Source organism: Cebidichthys violaceus, unplaced genomic scaffold, assembly GCF_023349555.1.
Source record: "Cebidichthys violaceus isolate CVI_PGR_0920_01 unplaced genomic scaffold, fCebVio1.0.p SCAF_36, whole genome shotgun sequence".
In the NCBI taxonomy this organism is placed as follows: domain Eukaryota; kingdom Metazoa; phylum Chordata; class Actinopteri; order Perciformes; family Stichaeidae; genus Cebidichthys; species Cebidichthys violaceus.
In genome coordinates, this window is record NW_027176550.1 from 1,036,316 (window position 1) to 1,058,023 (window position 21,708).

The 21,708-nt window shown below is 42.8% G+C and overlaps 3 protein-coding genes across 7 annotated transcripts in view; 1 reads left to right on the forward strand and 2 right to left on the reverse strand.

Annotated features, from left to right (window-relative positions):
- Positions 1-692: 692 nt before the first annotated feature.
- Positions 693-6,614, reverse strand: LOC137883976 (nuclear distribution protein nudE homolog 1-A-like). Of its 3 annotated transcripts, none has more exons than XM_068725595.1 (9): positions 6,430-6,614; positions 5,697-5,824; positions 5,038-5,191; positions 3,426-3,574; positions 3,065-3,201; positions 2,711-2,941; positions 2,536-2,621; positions 2,226-2,371; positions 693-1,789 (listed from the first exon to the last, which is right to left on the reverse strand). In XM_068725595.1, the coding sequence occupies exons 2-9, from the start codon at positions 5,786-5,788 to the stop codon at positions 1,741-1,743; spliced, it is 1,044 nt and encodes a 347-aa protein (XP_068581696.1). In that variant the 5' UTR covers positions 5,789-5,824; positions 6,430-6,614; the 3' UTR covers positions 693-1,740. The 3 variants fall into 3 exon arrangements, with proteins under 3 accessions (XP_068581696.1, XP_068581695.1, XP_068581697.1); XM_068725594.1 differs by having other exon boundaries at positions 2,536-2,624; XM_068725596.1 differs by lacking the exon at positions 693-1,789 and having other exon boundaries at positions 2,135-2,371; positions 2,536-2,624.
- Positions 6,615-10,539: 3,925 nt separating this feature from the next.
- Positions 10,540-12,801, reverse strand: mpv17l (MPV17 mitochondrial membrane protein like). Its single transcript, XM_068725805.1, has 4 exons — positions 12,495-12,801; positions 12,075-12,145; positions 10,894-10,923; positions 10,540-10,755 (listed from the first exon to the last, which is right to left on the reverse strand). The coding sequence occupies exons 1-4, from the start codon at positions 12,799-12,801 to the stop codon at positions 10,540-10,542; spliced, it is 624 nt and encodes a 207-aa protein (XP_068581906.1).
- Positions 12,802-14,435: 1,634 nt separating this feature from the next.
- The window catches only part of crlf3 (cytokine receptor-like factor 3), a 13,733-nt gene continuing 6,460 nt past the window's right edge, over positions 14,436-21,708 (forward strand). The window contains exons 1-5 of one of the 3 annotated variants that reach the window (XM_068725646.1): positions 14,436-14,524; positions 18,206-18,333; positions 20,728-20,935; positions 21,221-21,308; positions 21,504-21,681. In XM_068725646.1, the coding sequence (XP_068581747.1) occupies positions 18,217-18,333; positions 20,728-20,935; positions 21,221-21,308; positions 21,504-21,681 (591 nt within the window). In that variant the 5' untranslated portion in view covers positions 14,436-14,524; positions 18,206-18,216. Of the gene's footprint in view, positions 14,550-18,145; positions 18,334-20,727; positions 20,936-21,220; positions 21,309-21,503; positions 21,682-21,708 lie in introns of all 3 variants that reach the window. The other 2 variants (XM_068725647.1, XM_068725648.1) reach the window with 2 other exon arrangements.

The window sequence follows — 21,708 nt, forward strand, 5'->3', positions numbered from 1 at the left end:
TATTTTATTTATGCAAATCTAATATATTTAGTTGTATTTATGTTACAGGTAGTTTACATAAAGTCACTTTTCTTGTGTTCGAGTCGAGTGACTAAAAAATATGAACCGGAGTTTAACAAAACAAAGACTAAATATTAAGATTAGAAGAAATGATTCCATCTGTTGAGGAATAAAGAATACGTTGTATTGTCTGTCCTGAAAATTTAAAAGATCGGAAATAAATATAAATATATAAAAAAATATAAAATTTTGTTTTAGGTTATAAAAATTTTGCAAAAATCATTTTAAATCATGCAGACAATTTTAGAATTTCTCAACCAAATAGACTTTAAAGGGTTAAATAAAAACCTTCAGAACAGCAAGTTTTGTTAAACAACTTTCTGAATTTCTGAAAAGTGAAATCATATTTTTGAGACACTTCACTCGTTCTTTTCTTTTCTTTTCCTCTGAAAATGTTTTCAGAATCTTTTCATTTGGAAACTGAATGTGAAACAAAAAAACTGTATTTTCATTCTTGAGATGATTCCGTGTGATTTAAACATAATATTTAACTATAAAGTGAGTGACTCTCTCTATTAAAGTGCTAATAAACCCTCACACGTGTGTGTGTGTGTGTGTGTGTGTGTGTGTGTGTGTGTGTGTGTCGTCTCGCTTCTCCTGCCTTCTAAAGAAATACAAATCCAGACTTTTCTTTTCAACAGTTCAAGTTTTTATTGCTTTTTCAGGGTCATAAGCAGCACTGAAGATGAACAAAGTGTCGGTACTCTGAAGGCAAAAAGACACAAAAAAACACACAAACACACTCAAATAGTTTCCACGTCTTTGTGCTACAGACGGCTGAACCCCGACCTACAGAAGAGGACCAGCACACACTACAAGTCACACCTATCACATCCTTTTCATTCTTTTTAACATAAAACACAAGTAGCCTTCACTGAAGTATTCATATCTCACGCCTTTCACTCCTGGAGACACAGAAGTAGAGTCAGAGTCCACCGGGACATTCTTATTATTCAGAGGTCTGTTTGACTCTAAATGGAGCATCATGTACTAAATGAACATCATGCTGTATTGAAGAAGACTGTAAACTAGAGATTGAGACCATAAACTCATGTTTACAATGTTTACTGAGGGAATAAATCAAGAGAGAAGTAGAGTCATTTTAGACTAGACTTCTATACAACCAGAGGAGTCGCCCCCTGGTGGACACTAGAGATAATGCAGCTTTAAGTCACTTCCTCATCGACTGGTTGCCGCCTGAACTAAGCGGCTTGAGGTCAGAGTTATTATTGTGGGGTTATCGAGGCGCTTCAGGTGCGTTGCATCAGCACCATGTGGACTGGAGTAGAACCGATCCGGTTTTGCATGAAGCCCGGTAAAACCGAGACGAATCGAGTCACAAAATGTGCATTTATGTGTCGAAGTACAGTGAAGGAAACCAGTAAAAACAGCTTTCGGTGAAACATTTTCACCTTGAATCCATTACAACAAACGTTCAGTCTCAACGCACACAAAGACAAAACAAAAGAAGTCCAGTAGGTTAGTCCAGGACTAAGTGCCGAAAAGAAGTCCTGCTGACAAATAAGAGCAACGTGTCTTCCTGTGCAGACGTGAGCTGCTTAACAGACGTCCCAAAATAGCCATAGCGACCGTATCCCACCCAGAGGTCCGCGTTCTGCCGATCAACAACCCGGTACCGGTAAGTCCAGGCCCGGAGGAGGATTAAGGATTCTTCCACTTTCACAGCAGCAGCTTGGGTCCGGCTCCGAAGTCCAACCTCTTCACCAGCCTTCAAAAGACAACGAGGAACTTCACACGTCACAGACTCTAACCTTCAGACCTCTGATTGAAAGCAGCTTTAGTCTGGATTTTAACCGTAACATAAAGTTCTGCTCCTCTGTAGAAACAGAACCATGATGAGTAGAAGTAGAGAAATAGAACACGTCTCTCCTCTCTCCTCCTCTCCTCTCCTCTCCTCTCCTCCTCTCCCCTACCTTCCTGTCCTCCCCTCTTCTCCTCTCCTCCTCTCCTCTCCTCTCCTCTCCTCTCCCCCCTCTCCTCTCCTCCTCTCCCCTACCCTCCTGTCCTGTCTTCCCCTCCTCTCCTCTCCTCCCCTCCTCTCCCCTCTCTCCCTTCTCCTCCTCCCTCCTTTTTGGGGTTCAGATCACACAATGTGATTTGATCACACGTATCGAGCTCTGCAGCCGTCTCCGTCTTCCTCTCACCCTTTGCCGTAGAGCCCGTTGGTGGGGTGAGTCTCCGCGGTGCTGTTCAGGCCCGACGGCGCCCCCTGTCCTCCGGCGGGTCCTCTGCGGCTCGCCGTCTGCTCGTGGACGAACTCGCGACACGACGCCAGCTTGGACTCCAGGTTCTATAAACAGAGCAGGAGACAACGTGAACATTCAGCCTCATGAAACCAGAGTAAAACCAGAAGCTCCCTGCAGCGTCACATGATGAGAGTCAGCAGCTGATTAGAAGCACTGGGTCAAAAGTCACGAGCGCGGTTCTTCTTCTTCTTCTTCTTCTTCTTCTCACCCCGACTTTCCTCAGCAGCTCTCCCACGATGTTCAGCGCCGAGATTCTCGCCGACATGGTGAGAGGATTCCCCGAGAGGCTTTCCCCTGCTGACGAAAACAAACGCACCCCTGATGAATGCAGAGAAGCCTCCAGTGGTGTGAGAATAATAATAACACAACATGTAGATCCAAACCTCTGCTGACGGAGCCGAGGGACTCTGCTGAGGCTGGAGGTCTGGACGGGACGACGGGCTGCTGGGAGGACGGAGACGTGGTTCTGTCCTCCGTCCGTTCGTCTGGCGGCGTGAGGGGGGGGGTGGGCAAAACTGCTGAGGAGGAGGAGGAGGAGGAAGGGTCTTTGATGGCACTGCTGAGGGACGGCTTCCTGTCCTTAACCTGCTGCACCGCGAGCTCCTGTCTCAGGTCTGCCACACACACACACACACACACACACACACACACACACACACACTTCTTTGATCTTCTTTGAAACGCAGCCGGTTCAAACCTGACGTGTTTATTCATATTTCATTCATAGCGCTCTGTACCTCGGGCCTCGTCCTTCAGCCTCTGGACGGACTCCAGCAGGTTCTCCTTCTCGTCCAGCTCGCTCTCCAGGAAGGCGTTCCTCTCTATGACCTGGTTCATCCTCTGCTCAAAGTCCTCCAGAGACATGATGGTCGCCCTGAAACAACAACAACAACAACAAAAAGAATCTTCTCTTTAAACTGCCTTAAAAGGGACAGTGTGCAGGATTCAGTGACATCTAGTGGTGAGGTTGCTGATTGCAACCAACTGAATGTCCCTAATAATAACGCGTTAACTTGCCCAGCCCTAATTATTATATTCTCTTTCCGCAAAAACACCCCTCCCAAATCCTGCGCGCCGGCCCTTTAAGTGAGCTCTGACCTCTTGGTCCTCTCCAGGTCGTCGTTGGCCTGCTCCAGCTCTCGGATGTATTTGTGGAGCTGGTCTCTGACGGCGGTGGTCTCGGCCAGGTCCCCCTCCAGGCTGGAGATCTGCCGGTGGGCCTCCGAGTGCTGCGTCTCGTACTTCTCCTGGAGCAGAGGCGGAGCACAGCGTCAGACGATGAAGCTCGGCTCTTTAAGAAGGGTTCATTTAAACATTCTGGACATTTGAGGCGTTTAAAACATCTTCATGTCAGAACGGAACACTTCACCACACTGTGTATCTGAAACGTTAAGCACACACTTGAGTGTCTCAGCTGGATGTGGCTGAGCAGAGAACACGTCAAGCTTCAGCACGCTTTCTCTAAATTCCTAAAAGTCTCTGCATTCTGTTCAAACATCTGTGGTGTGGAAGTTAGTAGAAACCGTTCTCACTTCTCAGCACAGTCACAGATATCTAATACACTCTGTACACGTTTCTAAAAGTGAGTTTAACTTGAAGCATGAGTGACTTTTCAACTATTTTGTGATGAAATCACCCTGATACGTCTCTCTGTCAATCAGCGTGTAGCCCCGCCCCCTAAAGCATCCCCTGCTTTCTGGTCTGTTTGACTCTAAATGGAGCATAATGTACTAAATGAACATCATGCTGTATTGAAGAAGACTGTAAACTAGAGATTGAGACCATAAACTCATGTTTACAATGTTTACTGAGGGAATAAATCCAGAGAGAAGTAGAGTCATTTTAGACTAGACTTCTATACAACCAGAGGAGTCGCCCCCTGCTGGTTAACGTTGCTATATCAAGCTATTTCGTGGATGTTATGCCGTGTGGCGGAGGCCTCCACAGATGGCATGACCAAAACAACACTCAGCTTTCTCTCCTGAAGGTTGAATCAAAGTTCAGTGACGAGCGTCGTATTTTTAAAAGTAGGAGGTGCAAAACAGCGTGTTGCTAACGAGGCTTCAACACTGAAATATGCAGCAACAAGCATGTTTTGACAGTTCCTGTTTTTATATTCGTCCCTCTCAGCAGAAACATAAACAAATATATTTGTTAAAACGACTGAGACTCGATTCTTATGGAAAGAACTGACATCCCCTCCAGACACAGACCAGAGACATCAGCTGCCTTTTACTGAATCAATGCTCTGTGTGTGTGTGTGTGTGTGTGTGTGTGTGTGTGTGTGTGTGTGTGTGTGTGTGTGTGTGTGTGTGTTCAGCCTATTCAACACAGGCAACCAGCGCTATAAAACTCAGCCTACTTACAGCTGATGAATAAGGAGGAAATCCCCATTCAAAATCCACCTTCAACAGGCGATCAGCTGGTTGAACCTTATCAAAATAAGCTGCATTCTCTCTAGTGTCCACCAGGGGGCGACTCCTCTGGTTGTATAGAAGTCTAGTCTAAAATGACTCTACTTCTCTCTTGATTTATGCCCTCAGTAAACATTGTAAACATGAGTTTATGGTCTCAATCTCTAGTTTACAGTCTTCTTCAATACAGCATGATGTTCATTTAGCAGGTATCGCACCCGGAGTCGGCCTCCTTCACCTCCAGCAGGAGCGTCTTTGGTTTTTAAGTTGCGTCTCCCATTACGTCCCCGTCGTACCTTGTAGCTCTCCAGTTCCGTGCGGAGGCGGTGGTTGGCGGACAGAAGCTCGCGGTTTCGCACCTCGCACTGCTTAAGCTCCGCCTCCAGCTCCACCTCGTAGTCCCGACTCATCTGCTGAAACTCCTGCAGCTCCTCGTGGGCCTCCTCCGCACTGCACACGCACGCACACACACACACACACACACACACACACACACACACACACACGCAGAACAGAATGCTATTATCCAGATATTCCCATTTTTCCCACGAGAAGATCTAGTGATTATGGATTCAGAAGTGTGTTTAGCGGTAAAAGCGACCTTGAGGGTCACAGCTGTTTGTCTTGCAGGAGTGTCTCCCGCTCTATAAACCAAACTGATTATTTTCCTGATTATATTACGGAGCCCCAGAAGTCCTGAAAGATTAAATCTTTGCTGTATTTCCCACACAGTCCGATTGGCTCAAGAAGTTAACGTATTAAAGCAAAAACAAGAACTCACGTTCAGGACGTCTGTGGCTTCAAAAAGCATCATTAAAGTCAGTTCAAAATGTGCAAAAATACGTGTAAGACAATGTGTGTTGTGATGTGACGACGCAGAGGACTTGACCATGTTGCTGGACTGAGGGAGGCAGACGTGATGGACCGTGAGGTCCGTTACAAACTACATAAACACCTCTGTTGTTGTCTGGCCGCCTGGTCCTTCCAGTGCTGCAGCTCTTCCTCCAGGGACCCAAACTGTGGAGGCTCCGGATCCCCCATCTCCATCTCCAGCCCGGGTCACACGCACCAACACCGCTGCTTCTGTGGTGCGATGCATTATGAACGCAAGGCAACGAGAAAAGAGCAGAGCACAGAGAACTCCCTTTAGAAATCGGGCAAATTAGTGTTTAAAGTGACACCGGTCGATGGAGAACAGTTCATTGTGATCCGACGTGACTTCAGACGATTCATCGGCGCGTTCACGTGAGTTCGGCGTCACTGCCTTTCAGATCAAATCTCAGCTTCTTTGAATCTGGTCGTCTTAGTTTCAATTTAGGGAAAAATCAAGCTAAGAAATTCAAAGTTTACTTCTATACAATAATGTTTTTTTTTAATACTGCATGTAAGCCGAACTGAACAACAGATGCTACGGATTCAGAAAACATATTTAATGTTCGTCAGTTCCGATGAACTGGAACCACAAACCACTCCTGAAGTAAATGAAGCACCAGATCTAGAAGGAGTCTGGTCGGAGCAAGCTGAGCTCAAAAACGGGAACCAAAAGTAAACGTCACCTAAAAGACGTAATAACTAATAATAACAGTTTATACCCGAACACCTGCTTTTATAAACACAGCATATAACGTATAGATACACTCAGACTACTAACAATAGAGTTTAAACAACACAAGCGTAAGAAAACTTACGCTCAACAGTCGACGCGATGTTCAGAAACAACGTCCTGTGTTTCTAGACCGTCTTCATGAGCTGCTGTGTGGTCCGACGGGACGCGAGTCGGTTAAACATGGACACAAAGAGGACTGTTAAAGGGACTTTTCCTCGGAGTTGGAGACCGCAAAGTCGCTACTGTGTTGCGAAGACGTCGAACAATACAAATTGCCATTCATATAAGTCCCGACCGATCCGCCAATCACAAGTTAGCTCACGGCCCCGTTAGCCCGTCGCGATTAGCCGGTTGCCCCTGTCAATCAAATAGTTAGTGGGCGGGAGGGGGTCAGGATCGTTGTCCAATCAGAGGAGTGACATCTGTGACAGAAGGGGTGTCGACGATGATCTTCACGAGTCCAGACTTCGTGATGAATTACCGGAGGTGATGCCTTCACGTGCTGTCGGAAAATTGAGACAAACAGAGAGACAGATAGATAGATCATTTATTAATCCCACAAGGGGCATTTTTTTCAACAATTTTTTTTCAACTAAAAATATATATAAATATATATATATATATATATATATATATATATAAAATATTATATATAATAATATATATATATATATATATTATATATATAATATATATTATATATATTATTATATAATATATATATATATATATATATATATATATATATATATATGTATATAATAATGATAATGAAAAATGGTGGAGTGGTTGTTAGTTAATTAACGTGTTATTGCTAAAAAATAATCAGAATGAGCAGCTCCAACCTGCTTTTTTCTTTTAGCTATGATTACTTATAAATTACAGGTATATATTCATATATTAATAAATGAGCTTGTGCTGTGTTCACTGACAGAAAAAGAATTATATAAAATGAGCCTTTAATGAGGTACATTTAATGGTTGCAGCAGCACAAGGACATGAATAAATACAGATGTAGTACAAAAACAACAAATAGTAAGAGGTGTGTCAAACAAACGTATAGGAAAAAATTAAGAGACAAAAGTGAAAGTGATGAGTTTAATAGGAGCAGAGTCAGCAAGTCTAGTATATGTCAAAGGTGTTTATATAATATGATTATTAATATATAACAAGAATGAGCAATGCTCCTTATAGTGTTTGTCTGTATTAAAATGGAGATGAGATATAAATATGATTTAAAATATAATGTAATAAAACAGCTTGACAATCTTCAACAGCGTCACAAAACATGAATAACTTCTGTTTTGTCAGCTTTTTAGTAAGAACACGGTCTAATTTCATTTAAAATGACGTGAATTTGAACCTAAAAATTGTAAATGTAAAATGAATATTCATATATCTACAGTTGCATTTAAATAACTTCCTCTTACCTACAGTGCATGAACGCAACACGACAAAAGCTCCACCAAAGCATCAGTTTTATTCAGATCAACGATCAACAGGTGACAGGAGACAGACAGCAATACAACGATTCATACATTAACTCATCTTTATTCCTCTTTCATTACATTCTTTATTAATGATTGTTCTCAGTTGTCTGAGCTGAATATGAGTGTTTTAAGTGCTCTGCCTCCTGTTAGGATGCTTGTCGTACGGCTGGTGGTGAAGGGTTAGTGGAGGGTGGCGTGTTGAAAGTGACCACCTGACAGCATCTTTCACTCTGATTGGAGATCTTCACTTCCTGTTGGTGGGGTCAGAGGTTAGGGATTAACTAGGCATATCTGATCCTGGTTAATCCACACGCACCATCACCGGAGCATGGAGCTGTTATTCTCACACACACACACACACACACACACACACTCCAGTCCACTCTGTCCTCGCTACATGTATTCAGAAAGTCAGAATGTGGTTAGCCTAGCTTAGCATTAGAGACTGGAAACAGGGAGAGTCTGGCTCCGTCCTCCAAATCTCACGGTTACGCTACGAACAGCTGATTAGGACGATTGTCTTATTCAGAATGAGGATGAATAAACCAGAATATATTTGTCACTTAATCCGCTGACTCGTCACCTTCACCAGGGTCATCGTTCGTGGCTTAACTGTGACACAATGTCCCACTGTGACATCATCACATCCGCTCATACAGACAGAATTTGACTTTATCAGATTAACCGTCTGGTCGCCTGTCGAAATGACATTAAAGTGACTAAAGAAGTGTAGCAGTAATAGTAATAGTTGTACACGAATCATCACAACGTCGTATTCACACAGAGTTCTGAACAATATTTAATTTTTGTTTCGTACATGGAATAAAAAGCAGAAGGTCTATTCACTTAAAGCTCATCTACAGAAGAAAATCAACTAAAATAAACTCCTCAGAATAATGTACAGGTCAGTCTTTATCCACGATAAGTATAATATAGGTATAATAATAAACGCGTTACATGATAAGGAATCTGTGTGATGTTTCAAGTAAGAGGACCGGGTTGAGATCAAACTATAGGAGACAACACAACACCAGTGTGATGCACTGACGCACATCCTGTAGTAATAAAACACCAACGCGTTTAATCTGAGCGTCACGGCTCCATTAAAACACATCAATGAGCCTGTTGTTGTTCCTTCATTAGCATGAACACACACTGCAACCACACACACACACACACCGTCCTGCTGCCACAAACACTCACTAGAAATGTAGATTAATGCGCCGCTGAAAATAGTCCCCGACTAACGCACTTCTGACAGATAGTTCGTTAAAAACTAAAGAGACCAGCTGTGAGGTGTTAACAAAATAGAGATATATTTACATGTATAATTTATATATATGCAGTAGATATTATTTTGATGATCCTTCCTTCCTCTCGTGCCGCCCTCAAACTTTAACGGACATATTGTAACTTCTACTGAGCTCATTCTTGCTCCCCAGGGGATGAACCTTTCGAGAGCTTTTCAGGCTTTCCACTCCTGATTGTCTTAATGTAAACATCCAGATACATCAGTGCATCACACAATAAACTCTATCTAAAAATAGCTCACACACAAAAATATATATATATATATATATATATATATATATATATATATATATATATTTACATATTGTATTGATTATTGCTAATCACCAGTCAGCCAAACACTGCAAGCTCGCAGACGCAGAGAGAGAGAGAAGGCACAATGTAAATTAATCCCACTGTAGCGGTTTTTAGTGTCGTTCCATTCCGTCACTTTGGAGCAAAATGTCTCCAAGCTTGCTACAAAAATTCATGATCCCCAGAGAGGGAACCTTGATATTTTTGGTGCCTTTTATTCTAGAGCCTCCGCCGGGACAACAGCTCCACTTGCACACAAGAAATATCCAAATCTGTCTCGCTATATAATCTGTATTGAGCAGCTTCATGCTCCCCTGAGGATGAACCCGTTTGACTTCATGTTTTTAGACCCAGTATTAATTATCCTTTAAGAGTGGAAGGGTTTGTTTCATCTTCAACTCTTTAGTATTGTGGGCTGTAATGAAGATAAAACCATAGACCGGCTTATTTGCATCCGAGGAAGTGACCATATTAGGACTGAGGAGTGATGTAGAGACCTGTCAATCAGCGTGTAGCCCCGCCCCTAAATCATCCCCTGCTTTATGGTCTGTTTGACTCTAAATGGAGCATAATGTACTAAATGAACATCATGCTGTATTGAAGAAGACTGTAAACTAGAGATTGAGACCATAAACTCATGTTTACAATGTTTACTGAGGGAATAAATCAAGAGAGAAGTAGAGTCATTTTAGACTAGACTTCTATACAACCAGAGGAGTCGCCCCCTGGTGGACACTAGAGAGAATGCAGCTTTAACACATGAAGCTCTGACTTCACTTTAAAAAAACGGAGGTTGACGCTTGCTTTGACTTAAATGCTTTCACACTTTACCAAGAACGCATTTATGGGTAAATATAATTATAATATTCAGCACAGGAAGAAAATGTTATTAAAAAGTTCTTAGTAATATTACGGCAGTCATTACAGTCAACTGTTGTGTGCGTATGTGGGAGAGAAATGTTTTTCCCTGCTCATCAGTGTGATGAATAAGCCAAAGTGGAAACCCTTCTGTCAAAGGCCTGAAAGACCGAAGCCGCCTCCTCCTCCTCCTCCTCCTCCTCCTCCTCCTCCTCCTCCTCCTCCTCCTCCTCCTCCCTCTAGTTTTCCCGCTGGCTCTTTTGCTTTTTCCGAGCCAGCCGGGACTCACGAATCTCCTCCAGGGTCTTACGGGGGTCCATGACGAAGGCCAGAGCCACGGCGGCGGTGCCGTCGCCGCTCTGCCGCGAGAAGCAGAGGAAGGTGGCCCAGAGGAAGGCGCAGCAGCCCATGAAGGCCGTCCGCAGGTACAACGGCATCAGCACGAAGTTCAGGAACTGAGACGGAGGGCAAGAAGACAGGACGTGATGTTCAACACATACAGAGACACTGACTCTGAATGGAGCATAAGTTACCAAATGAACATCATGCTGTGTTGAAGAAGACTTAAATGAAACTGTAGTTGTCATGTTTACCTGCATGAACGGCCAGTACATGAGTCCAGTCTGAAAGTGAAAACAGGATATGATGAGTGAAGACACAGACGACCAACATCACACAATCACATGTACATCTCTGTTCTTACTGCCTCTACATTATTAAAGTGTCTCTCAGAGGTCATTTAGTATCTCTTTGAAGTCATTTATGTCTCTTTGAGGTCGTTTTGTGTGATTTGCTGGTTGTTTTGTGTCTTTTTATGTTTTGTTGTGTCTCTTTGTTGTCTCTAATGTCTCCTTGTAGTCATTTTGTGTCTCTTTAAGGTTATTTTGTATCTCTTTGTAGTCATTTATGTCTCTTTGTAGTCAATTGATGTCTCTTTGTAGATGTTTTGTGTCTCTTTGAGGTTATTTTGTGTGATTTGCTGGTTATTTTGTGTCTCTTTGTTGTCTTTAATGTCTCCTTGTAGTCGTTTTGTGTCTCTTTAAGGTTATTTTGTATCTCTTTGTAGTCATTTATGTCTCTTTGTAGTCAATTGTTGTCTCTTTGTAGATGTTTTGTGTCTCTTTGAGGTCATTTTGTGTGATTTGCTGGTTATTTTGTGTCTCTTTGTTGTCTTTAATGTCTCCTTGTAGTCCTTTTGTGTCTCTTTGAGGTCATTTAAAGATTTGTTCATCGTTTTGTATTTGTGGTCTTTGTTGTTATTTTGCATCTCTTCATGTCAGTGATGATTGGTTCATTCAGTAATCCATCCTCAACAGTGAACAGGTTCTTTCCACCACTGTGAAAATTAAACTTCATTATTTAAGATTACTGACGCAAGAATCACTGATCTGGAACTTTTTCTACACGTCAAGTAAAATAAGATTTCGGACCATTGACCAGGATCATGACGCGGTGCTCTCATTACACCAGCATGACACGGTGAGTTACATTTGGCAGGATTTCACCTCCTGTAACTCGCTGACTCTTTTTTTTTTAATCAGCTGGCAGTCGCGAGTGAATTACCCGACCTGCTCCTGGGCGTCGTGCCCACTGCGCAGAAGCAGCATGCTGCATAATCTAGGTTAATCTGGTCGTGAGGTCTCAGCAGCGTGTGTGTGTGTGTGTGTGTGTGTGTGTGTGTGTGTGTGTGTGTGTGTGTGTGTGTGTGTGTGTGTGTGTGGAGGGCAAGGTGACTCACGTTTACTTCGCTTGACTATGCCGAAGCCTTACTCACCTTCCAGGTGTTGAAGAACTTGTCCCTCCAGTCTTCAAAGATGTCTTCTTTTCCCTCCAAGAAGCTCACTCCTGCAGGACACGTGGAGACGTTTACGCAGAGTTTGGGGCTGGTGTGCGCCATTACGCACGGTTAAAACGTGTGTTATGACTCCTCACCTTGACCCACATGATGTTTGACTTAGAATCGACCTCAACAGGAAGCTCATCACTTCACTACTGACTGTACATGTTACAGATTTCTAACTGATAAGACACATTTGAGTCTTTGCTCTGATGGTTTGGTGACATTGAAACAAAGAGATATTTTCATGTTTTTGGCACCAGATGATATTCATCTCAAACCAAACAGAGAACCACGTGTCTCCACTTTAAACCAAACTCTGAATTGTCTTTGCATTGTGGATTTAGACCAGTTTACCTGTGTAGAAGACACTGGTGGCCAACGGCGACGCGAAGCTTTGGTCCAGCAGGAGTTTGCGGAAAACCATCCCAGCGGACTTCCCGGGGAAACGCCTCTCCAGGGCTCGCAGCCAGAAGTAATTGAAGTTTCCATGGAAACTGATGGCCACGATGGCCACGTCGCGAGTGTGTTTCCAGTCCATGCGCTCCTTCTGAGCGATGAGCTGATGGACCAGGTCGCCGCCGGCGAATAAGCACCCGTACAAAGTGACGTTGGCGAGCCACGGGAACCGTTTGGCGGCTTCTTTCAGGACAGCTCTCCTCATTTTAGAAGCTGGGGGGGCTTCAAAGGTGATGCTGCACTGACCCTCAAATGGCTTCGATTCGGCAATCAAGGCGCAAGCATAGCGGTTAAAACTGCCCTGGTGTCAGTCGGACGCAATCCATCTGTGCGCGGTATAATCAGGGAGGGATTAGACGGCTCCACCGGCAGCAGGGATATCACACATTACCGGGTCTTCAGATAGCGAACGAAAAATGAGAGACTCCTCCTAAAAGTTTCCCAATCGCTCCTGTCGGCTCCTGCGTAAAACCTGCCATGGCACCGCTGTGGTCATTTTTTGGAGAGGTTCTCCTCTATTGCGTCCTGGAGTTTTGTGCGTAAAAACACATCCGATCCTTTCACGCGGAATAAAACAGAGAGACGCTGGAACACAAAATATGAAATCTAGATCATTGCGTCTGCTCGCACTCGATGTGTCGCTCCCAACAAATCCTGCGGGTCAAGCGCTAATCTGATGGATTGTCCCGGGTCCGTCCGACGTACTGCGTCACCGCGTTCAGCCAGATAGTCCACGCACTGTCAGATCTGCGGTGTACAAACCCGCAATCTTCTCTCTCTCTCTCTCTCTCTCTCTCTCTCTCTCTCTCTCTCTCTCTCTCTCTCTCTCTGTCTCTCTCTGTCTCTCTCTCTCTCTCTCTCTCTCTCTCTGTCTCTGTCTGTCTCTGTCTGTCTCTCTCTCTACCTCTCTCTCTGTCTGTCTCTGTCTGTCTGTCTCTCTCTCTCTCTCTCTCTCTCTCTCTCTCTCTCTCTCTCTCTCTCTCTCTCTCTCTCTCTCTCTCTCTATGTCTCTGTCTCTGTCTGTCTCTGTCTGTCTCTCTCTCTACCTCTCTCTCTCTGTGTCTCTGAAAATACTCTGAATTAAATGTGGACAAACTTCTGTTTGCGAAGGGTTAAGAAATGTTCTCTCTGATCCATTAAACATGGATCATTTAAGAATCTGGGACCTCTAACGAATGAAAGGAGTCAGAGCTTTTAGAGGCACACATGCTGTACCAGTTATAACCAGTAGAGGGCGATGTAACTCCACATAAAGCCATTTATCTCACCTGTTACCTGAGCCAGAAAATGAACCTGTTTACCTCTGATTCATTGTACTTGTTGTTTCTCTCTGTGTTCTTCAGAACTATATGAATATCAAATAAATAGTGAAAATAAATAGAAATAAATTTATTATTATTTATTTAAAAATAAATAGAAAATAAACTGTGAAAATATAAGTGTTATATGAAAGATGAATAAACATTTCCACTTGTGCTTAAGAAAAGGACAAATATGCATTTATAGATGCAAATAAATACATGAAGAAAAAGCTTGATTATTAGCGTAATGTATCGAGTTAAATGTGTGTATGACACATATAACACATTACTAATAGCATAATAAATAAAATGTAAAATAAAATATATAAATACACACAGTACAACAGCTGATGTGTACCAGATGTCATCATTTCATCAGCTCTAATATAACAGAGGTCGGTTGATGAGGGAGGGGAGAAAACAAAGCGTATCTCAATCCCGATTGGCTGGTTTCCCCGTCCGTCACATTTCCCTCGTCTGTGATTGGCTGCTGTCCCGAAAGCCTCGGAAGTGTCATTTTTTGGGACTTGAGCAAAACTTCGGCGATACCTAGCGGCGGTGGGGCGGCTTCGAGCTGATTCACGACTTTTTTGGGATTAAATGGCGACCAGAAAGCTGTGAAAACAGGTACGCTTTGAAGACGTACGTCTACGTAAGAACGGCTTTGTTTAAGTTTTAATATTTAACCGTTGTTTTGTCCCGTAGTTTGTTGTAGTTTGCTCAAGCGAGCATGATCAGAGCTTCATGGTCTTTACGACCACACGAACGAGCCCCAAGTCCTCCACCAAAACACAGCCGTGACGACTAGTGCAGTTGACATTTTAACGCATAAAGATGTCGCTTAGGGAACAGTTGTGTACGCCGAATTAATGTTAAGACTTTATAAATTAATAAAACCTATTAATTCCGTGTATGTGATGTACGTAGCTTCGCTGACAGCAGCGCGAACTTAAAAACAGGAGATTTCTTAACGGAGTTCGGGACCAGATCCACACATGCCTCCTCGCGACATTCCCACGCGAACCCATTATGTATTTATTATGCATTTGACACTATTACGCTGCTAAAGAGGACCTCAGCGCAGCCTCGGTGCTGGTGGGCGGTTAACGTGATGGAAATAACTACAGAAATACGGAAGTTGTTTTGAGCGAGTTGAGACACGTCCTGACGTCTCCTGTTGTCTCTTAATATTAATAATAATACATAATACTGTAATAATGCCTTTCATACCTCGTCTGTTAGTCAGAGCACGTGCAGCATGCTTGCAGGAGTCGCATGCAGCTTATTGAAAACTTCAAATTGGGTCATAACTCAGTATTAAAGCAGAATTTGTGTGGGTTTTTTGCCGGTCTGTCATGTTTTAATATCCTTATTTTACTGCATCACATACAGTTAAAGAATAATATTAAAACACAGCAGAATCAACACAAAAACAACACGACAGAAACCTTGTATTCATCTGTTCTTGTTGGATTCTGACTATAGAACACGTGTTTCATATGTTACTTTAACCCCGTGAACAGCCTGACAGACTTCACTCCATGCAGGTTGACCTAAATACTCTGGTGACTGCCTGGCTTCACATTTGCATAAAAAAAAAAAAAAAGCACTCAAGCGTAAAGAATCTGCTTTTTGTTTCTAGCCACACCCGTATCATATACGACATATTCATCTTTCATATCATAGACGAGAGGTTTTCAGTTGTCGTAAACCACAGATTAAAGAGGACCAGCGTCCTGTTTTTAGACCATAAAAAAAGAGAAAGTTAACCGCTGTGGGGGTTTTTGGGGCAGTTTGTCAGCAGAACGAGAGGAGCGTTAATATCTGTGTGCATGGCTGCATAACTCTGCATGCTGCCTGGAAGCCCGACATTTGCATTCATGTGGGTGTTAATGGGTTCACTGGAGAACAGTTTACTGGCTGTGTGCTCGTCAACATGTTCTGTGAACATCTTATCGATGTATGATGTTGTGCAGTGACCAGAGGATGGACGTGTCCGAGTCAGTGGGGGTCCCGGGCTTTGTCAATTAACCAATTAACCAATCAATAGCTTGTTTGTTAAAAGCCCGAAGTTATTCCCCCTTTTTAGAAGCTGTTTTGGGCATTGTTTCACTTGACTTTTATGCTAAATCGATTATTAAAATTGTTCAGTTTGAGCTCCCTTTTTGAGGCTAGCAGTTTCCCTCTGCTTCCAGTCTTTGTGCTAAGCTAAGCTAAAAACGCCCGGGACCTGTTTCTGACACGCACAGAAACAATTGCTTGAGTTTGATTAAAGAAATTTATTCAGCAACTCTTCTGACCATCGACCACTTATCATTTAACGAGCAAAGATGAATTCCTTTCTCCTACTATTCTGTGTTTAACATCATCGTGAAGAGAACTTCTTTTTGGACTTTAAGTCGACCGAAACAAACAATTTACAGACAGAATCTTGGGCTTCTAGGAAGTAAGGCGATTCATCAAGTGATCGAGATAATAATCTGCAGTCCTACATCAAATTCAGGACCCCAAAATTACGTAATGTTCCTTTAACTGAACAACATGAGTCACAGGTTACGTCTCTTATCTAACGACTAAAATAAGTTGGTGCATAACTTCTGATATTTCCATATGGAAAGGCCTGTGATTCGTGTCGTCATGGTCCCGTGCTGTGGATGAGCTTGTTATGGGTTTAGTGTTGAGATGTCTACAGTCACGGTGGTCTGATGTAAGACCGGGTCACATGGCGGTACTGTACGTGTGACAGACGCATGAGGCCCGACTTCCTCTTGAGGTGCTCTAGAGGAAGCCGGCCGACCGCAGCAGGTTGAGCTCTGAGGGAAAGTTTGAACCTTCATCATTTAAAGACTTTGACATCTTTTTTTTTTTTTATACATGAGACGCATTAAAGTCCCACTGAAGCAGAATGTCTGAGTGGTGCAGAGTCACAAAAGGGATATGAAACTAGATCCTTTGAATTTGATTGGACCGCTGAAAAGTGGGCGGGCTTAGAGTGTAGCAGGATACGGATCACTCATTGGTTTCTGGACTACGATTTTGAAGCCTCTCCATCTTGGATTTTGGTCGTCGCCATCTTGGTTTTTTTGCAACCAGTGAACAGGAAGTGACCATATCTGGACTGAGGAGGAGTGACGTAGAGACCTGTCAATCACTGTGTAAAGTGAGTGCCCAACATGGTACTTTGTTCTCTGCTATCAGTTTTCCCAACGAGCAGCAGCAGCGTTGTTCCAGTGATGTCTGACAGCGGACGCTCAGGTCACAGGAAGAAGCTTAATGAACTGACTCCATGTGACCTGCTGGGCCTCACCGCTGACACAATAAGTTCACTAACTGTGTTTTATATTCATCACATCTGAAGTCGGTCTCTACGTCGTGTTGTTGGCGGTCTGGAGGTAGGAAGTGGTTTTCTCGTTGCCACACATCCTCTGCCGGTCGCAGCGCTCTGCACAGTTCTGCCTGGTAGCTGCAGGTTATCAAGCGTTAAACTCCACATTCAGCACATCTCACAACGTATTCCTTCACTTTATCCACGTTCTGTCGCGCTGCAGCCTCCTGCTAAAATCACTCTGAACTTCTGTTCCCGTCATCAGTCTAAACTCTTATATAAATATTACATATATATTTATATTTGTAAACAAAGAGAAAGAAATGCAGTAAACAGTGATTCTGTTTCATTTTTACCAGTGTGATAAAGATGTAATGTGTACAGACATTAACACGAGACGTTATGATTTAAATACGGTTCAAGAAATGGGTAAATAAATGTTAATTATAGTTCAATAATCTAGCTAGGTAATTTAGTTAAAAAGCTATAATAATAATAAATAAATAATATATAAATAAATAATAATGCCTATATATAATAATAACAACAATAATACAATAAGAGACCATTAAATAATATAAACATTCTAATCAATAATGATCATATTCATCACAACAATAATACAAAATAAATAATAATAATTCTAATAATAATAAATAATACAAATAATATATAAATAAATAATAATACCTATACATAATAATAACAACAATAATAAAATAAGAGACCATTAAAAATAATATAAAAATAAATAAATAATGATAATATTCATCACAACAATAATACTAAATAAATAATAATAATTCAAATAATAAAGAAAAAAGCAAAGATAAAATGAATGAATGAATAGTAGGGGTTCGGTGTGGTTCGTTAAGGAGCAGTAATCTATGAAACCCAGTGAGTCTGTTTGTGTCTGGTTTCAGGTTCCGCTGCGTCTTTGCTTGCGCTTTGTAAACCTCCATCTCTCCACCTGTTGGTCTCAGGAGGCGGGAGGATGTCTGCCGAGGTGGACGTGTTGCTGCAGGAGGCCAAAGAAAGCATCGAGGCGGCTCAGAACTACCGCAGCGAGCTGCAGCAGCGCCTGAATGGACTCAACCAGGCCCGCAAACAGGTACCGCGGTCCGCTCGCACATCCCAGGTACACACAGAAGAGCTGGACAGCGCCACCATCTGGCTGCTGACGAAGCAAAACTCAAAACTCCTTTTAGAGTTGAGTTCACCTGTTGTGAAATTACTCATAGTTCTCACATCCTTTACTGCAGAACAAGTACTAAATCCACACTTAAAATACTACAAGTAAATTCAAAACCTTACTGAGATGTAGTACAGTATAAAGTACAACATGTACCTCTGAGATGTAGTACAGTATAAAGTACTTTCTCTCTCTCTAGATTTTCTCCTTCAGCTGTAAACAAAGCTGCTGTTTCCTGTTTCTTCAGAGGAGAGAGCCACCAACAGTTAGCTTAGCTTAGCATAAATAATGGAAATGGGTGGAAACAACTAGCCTGGCTCTGGGTTTTATCTCTGTTGTTTATTGTCATAAAAGTGTAAATATGACAAATGTGTGTATTTATGTGGACTCATTTATTATAATCGTCTGTAAAACCACAAAATATTGTTTTTACCTTTCAGTTTATTGATTTAATGTCTGTATTGTAACTAGTACTAGTAACGTTAGCAGCACCGCTAACGGCTAACGAACGGAGGTTCACTTCAGTTACATCATGATGCCTTCAGGCTCTGCTCTGTGAACACGAGTACTGGCTGAAGGTACATTATAACGTTATCATGATGTGTTCAAGTGTAATCTGTAAAATGTAGTTTTGGTGATAAACCTGAATAAATCCAGTAGTTTGAAGATGTTTTCACATGAATGTAAAATAGATATTAGCAATGAATTATGATCTGTTTACACTAGCATCAATTATCAATAATCAGCATCAGACAAGTCGAGTATTAAATGTATTATAAAGAAACGAAGGTTGAATATCCTGTGAACTATTTGATTTGGCTGCAACATATTTACTAATATGTAGATTTTTAACACCTCCAGTTTCTAAAGTCTAAAAGCTGATTTTGTAAAATCCTCTGATATGTAAACAGTGTTTTTGTCAGTGAACTACTTGCGACAGATTTATTGATTTTGTGTGGAGACAAACTGTTTAATAAGTAAAGTAAATAACAGTCTCTCTCACACACACACACACACACACACACACACACACACACACACACACACACACACACACACACACACACATTGTGTACTCCCTCCGCCCAATCCCAGCTGTTCCATCACACATGTTTCTTTCCCAGAACCCCCTTCTGTCCCCCAGCAGATTAAAAGAAACATTAAACAGACACACGCACGCACGCACGCACACACACACACACACACACACACACACACACACACACACACACACACACACACAGTGAGAATAAAGGAGATACCAGAATGTGTTCAGCATCTCGTCGTCTAAACAAACACCAACCCCAAAATATTGATCATTGGCCGTCTGTGACAGCTGACAGTCGCCAGGAAGTGATGCTTTGTCTCCAGTGGAAAAGTCCAAACACACACACATTTACACACACAAAATTCAGTGTGTATTCTGGGAGAAACTGTGTGTGTGTGTGTGTGTGTGTGTGTGTGTGTGTGTGTGTGTGTGTTGTGTATAAAAGTGTTTTCTACAAAGAGGAACTGAAATATGATCTCGACCACTGATGACAATCTGCAAGCTTCCTGACAAGCTACTCGTCAGAGAGAGTAGTCTGTGTATGATTGTGAGGAGGAGGAGGAGGAGAAGTAGTAGTGGTGGTAGTAGTAGTAGTAGTAGTCGTCGTCGTCGTCGTAGTAGTTGTAGTAGTGGTGATAGTAGTGGTGTTAGTAGTAGTAGTAGTAGTCATCGTAAGAGTAGTGTAGTAGTGGTAGTGGTGGTAGTAGTAGTTGTAGTCGTCGTAGGAGTAGTAGTCGTAGTGGTAGTGTAGTTGTAGTAGTCATCGTAGTAGTAGTCGTAGTTGTATTGTAGTAGTGGTCATTGTAATAGTAGTAGTAGTCGTAGTTGTATTGTAGTAGTGGTCATTGTAATAGTAGTAGTAGTTGTAGTAGTAATAGTCGTAGGAGTAGTAGTCATAGTCGTAGTAGTAGTAGTATAGTAGGTGTCATAGGAGTAGTAGTCGTAGTAGTAGTATAGTAGGAGTCGTAGTCGTCGTAGGAGTAGTAACAAAGTAGAACAGACATAAACATTTAACTACTATGTACAATATAAATATATATCCAAAAGTATATGTATATGAACATAAAGAACAACAACAATGGATTTGAGATGTTAGTGCAGAACGGAGGTAATAGGGCAGTGTGTCTGATTAATTGTTCATCAGAGTGACGGCCAGTGGAAAGAAGCCGTTATGAAGGTTTTAAAGTTGCATAAATGAGACAGCCGACACTTCCTCTCACACAACCTTCTTCTCACCTTCTCACCTCGTCTCCTCTGTCCTCCAGGTGCGGGGCAGCTCGGGTCAGGCCCGCGAGGCCCTGCGGCGCCACTTCACGGAGCTGCAGGCGGCGGCGAGCCGTCTGCTTTCGGAGCGTCTGGCCGTCCTGCTGGCCGAGGTGGACGCCATCGAGGCGGACAGCGTCAAACCGCTGGACGACTGCCAGAGCCTCATCGAGCACGGCGTGGGCCAGGCCGACGAGCTGCTGAGAGAAGGTGACGCTCCCCGAAACACAGACGCCATCAAGGGAGCGATCGGTTTACTTTTGTGTGATTTGGGGGTTTGGGCAATCATAGATGACATTTTCTGACATTTTGTTTTAGGCTAAATGGTAAATAATCAACAATAAAAATACTCATTAGTTGCATTTATTACTTCTGATAAAACATCGCCCTCGATTCCAGTCAGATGAGAACATCATACATGTGTTAAATATCATAATAAAATATAATAACGTCCTCCATGTGTTAGATATTTAAATATAGTCTCCGTCTCTCCAGGGGAAGCAGCTCTGCGTTGTGGTCTCGGGGAGAAGGAGGACCAACTGGGCAGCTTCACCAAGAAGGCCATGCACATCCAGCTGGACAGGTGGGACAGAGACACTAGTACTCTTATCAATACTCTTATTGATACTCTTATCAATAAGAGTATAAGATATACTAATAAGAGTATCGAACCAGGTTTTCAGGGCGGCATCTCAAACAGAGACCGACTCTTAACAAACATGTGCGAAAACGTTGAGATTCTGGTTCTTCATGGTGTTTTATTCCATGTGTTTTCCAGCCTTCCAGAGGTGCCGGCGCTGGTGGACGTGCCGTGTGTTTCCGCCCAGCTGGACGATTCCCTGCTGGGTCTCCTGAGGGACCGGGTGTCCCGCCTCGGCTCCGTCTCCTCCCACCCGCCGGTCCAGATAGAAGAGCTGCAGGAGAGACCGGGCAGCGTCCTGGTCCGCTGGTGTAAGGTCAGCCCGGCGTTAAACACGCAGAAC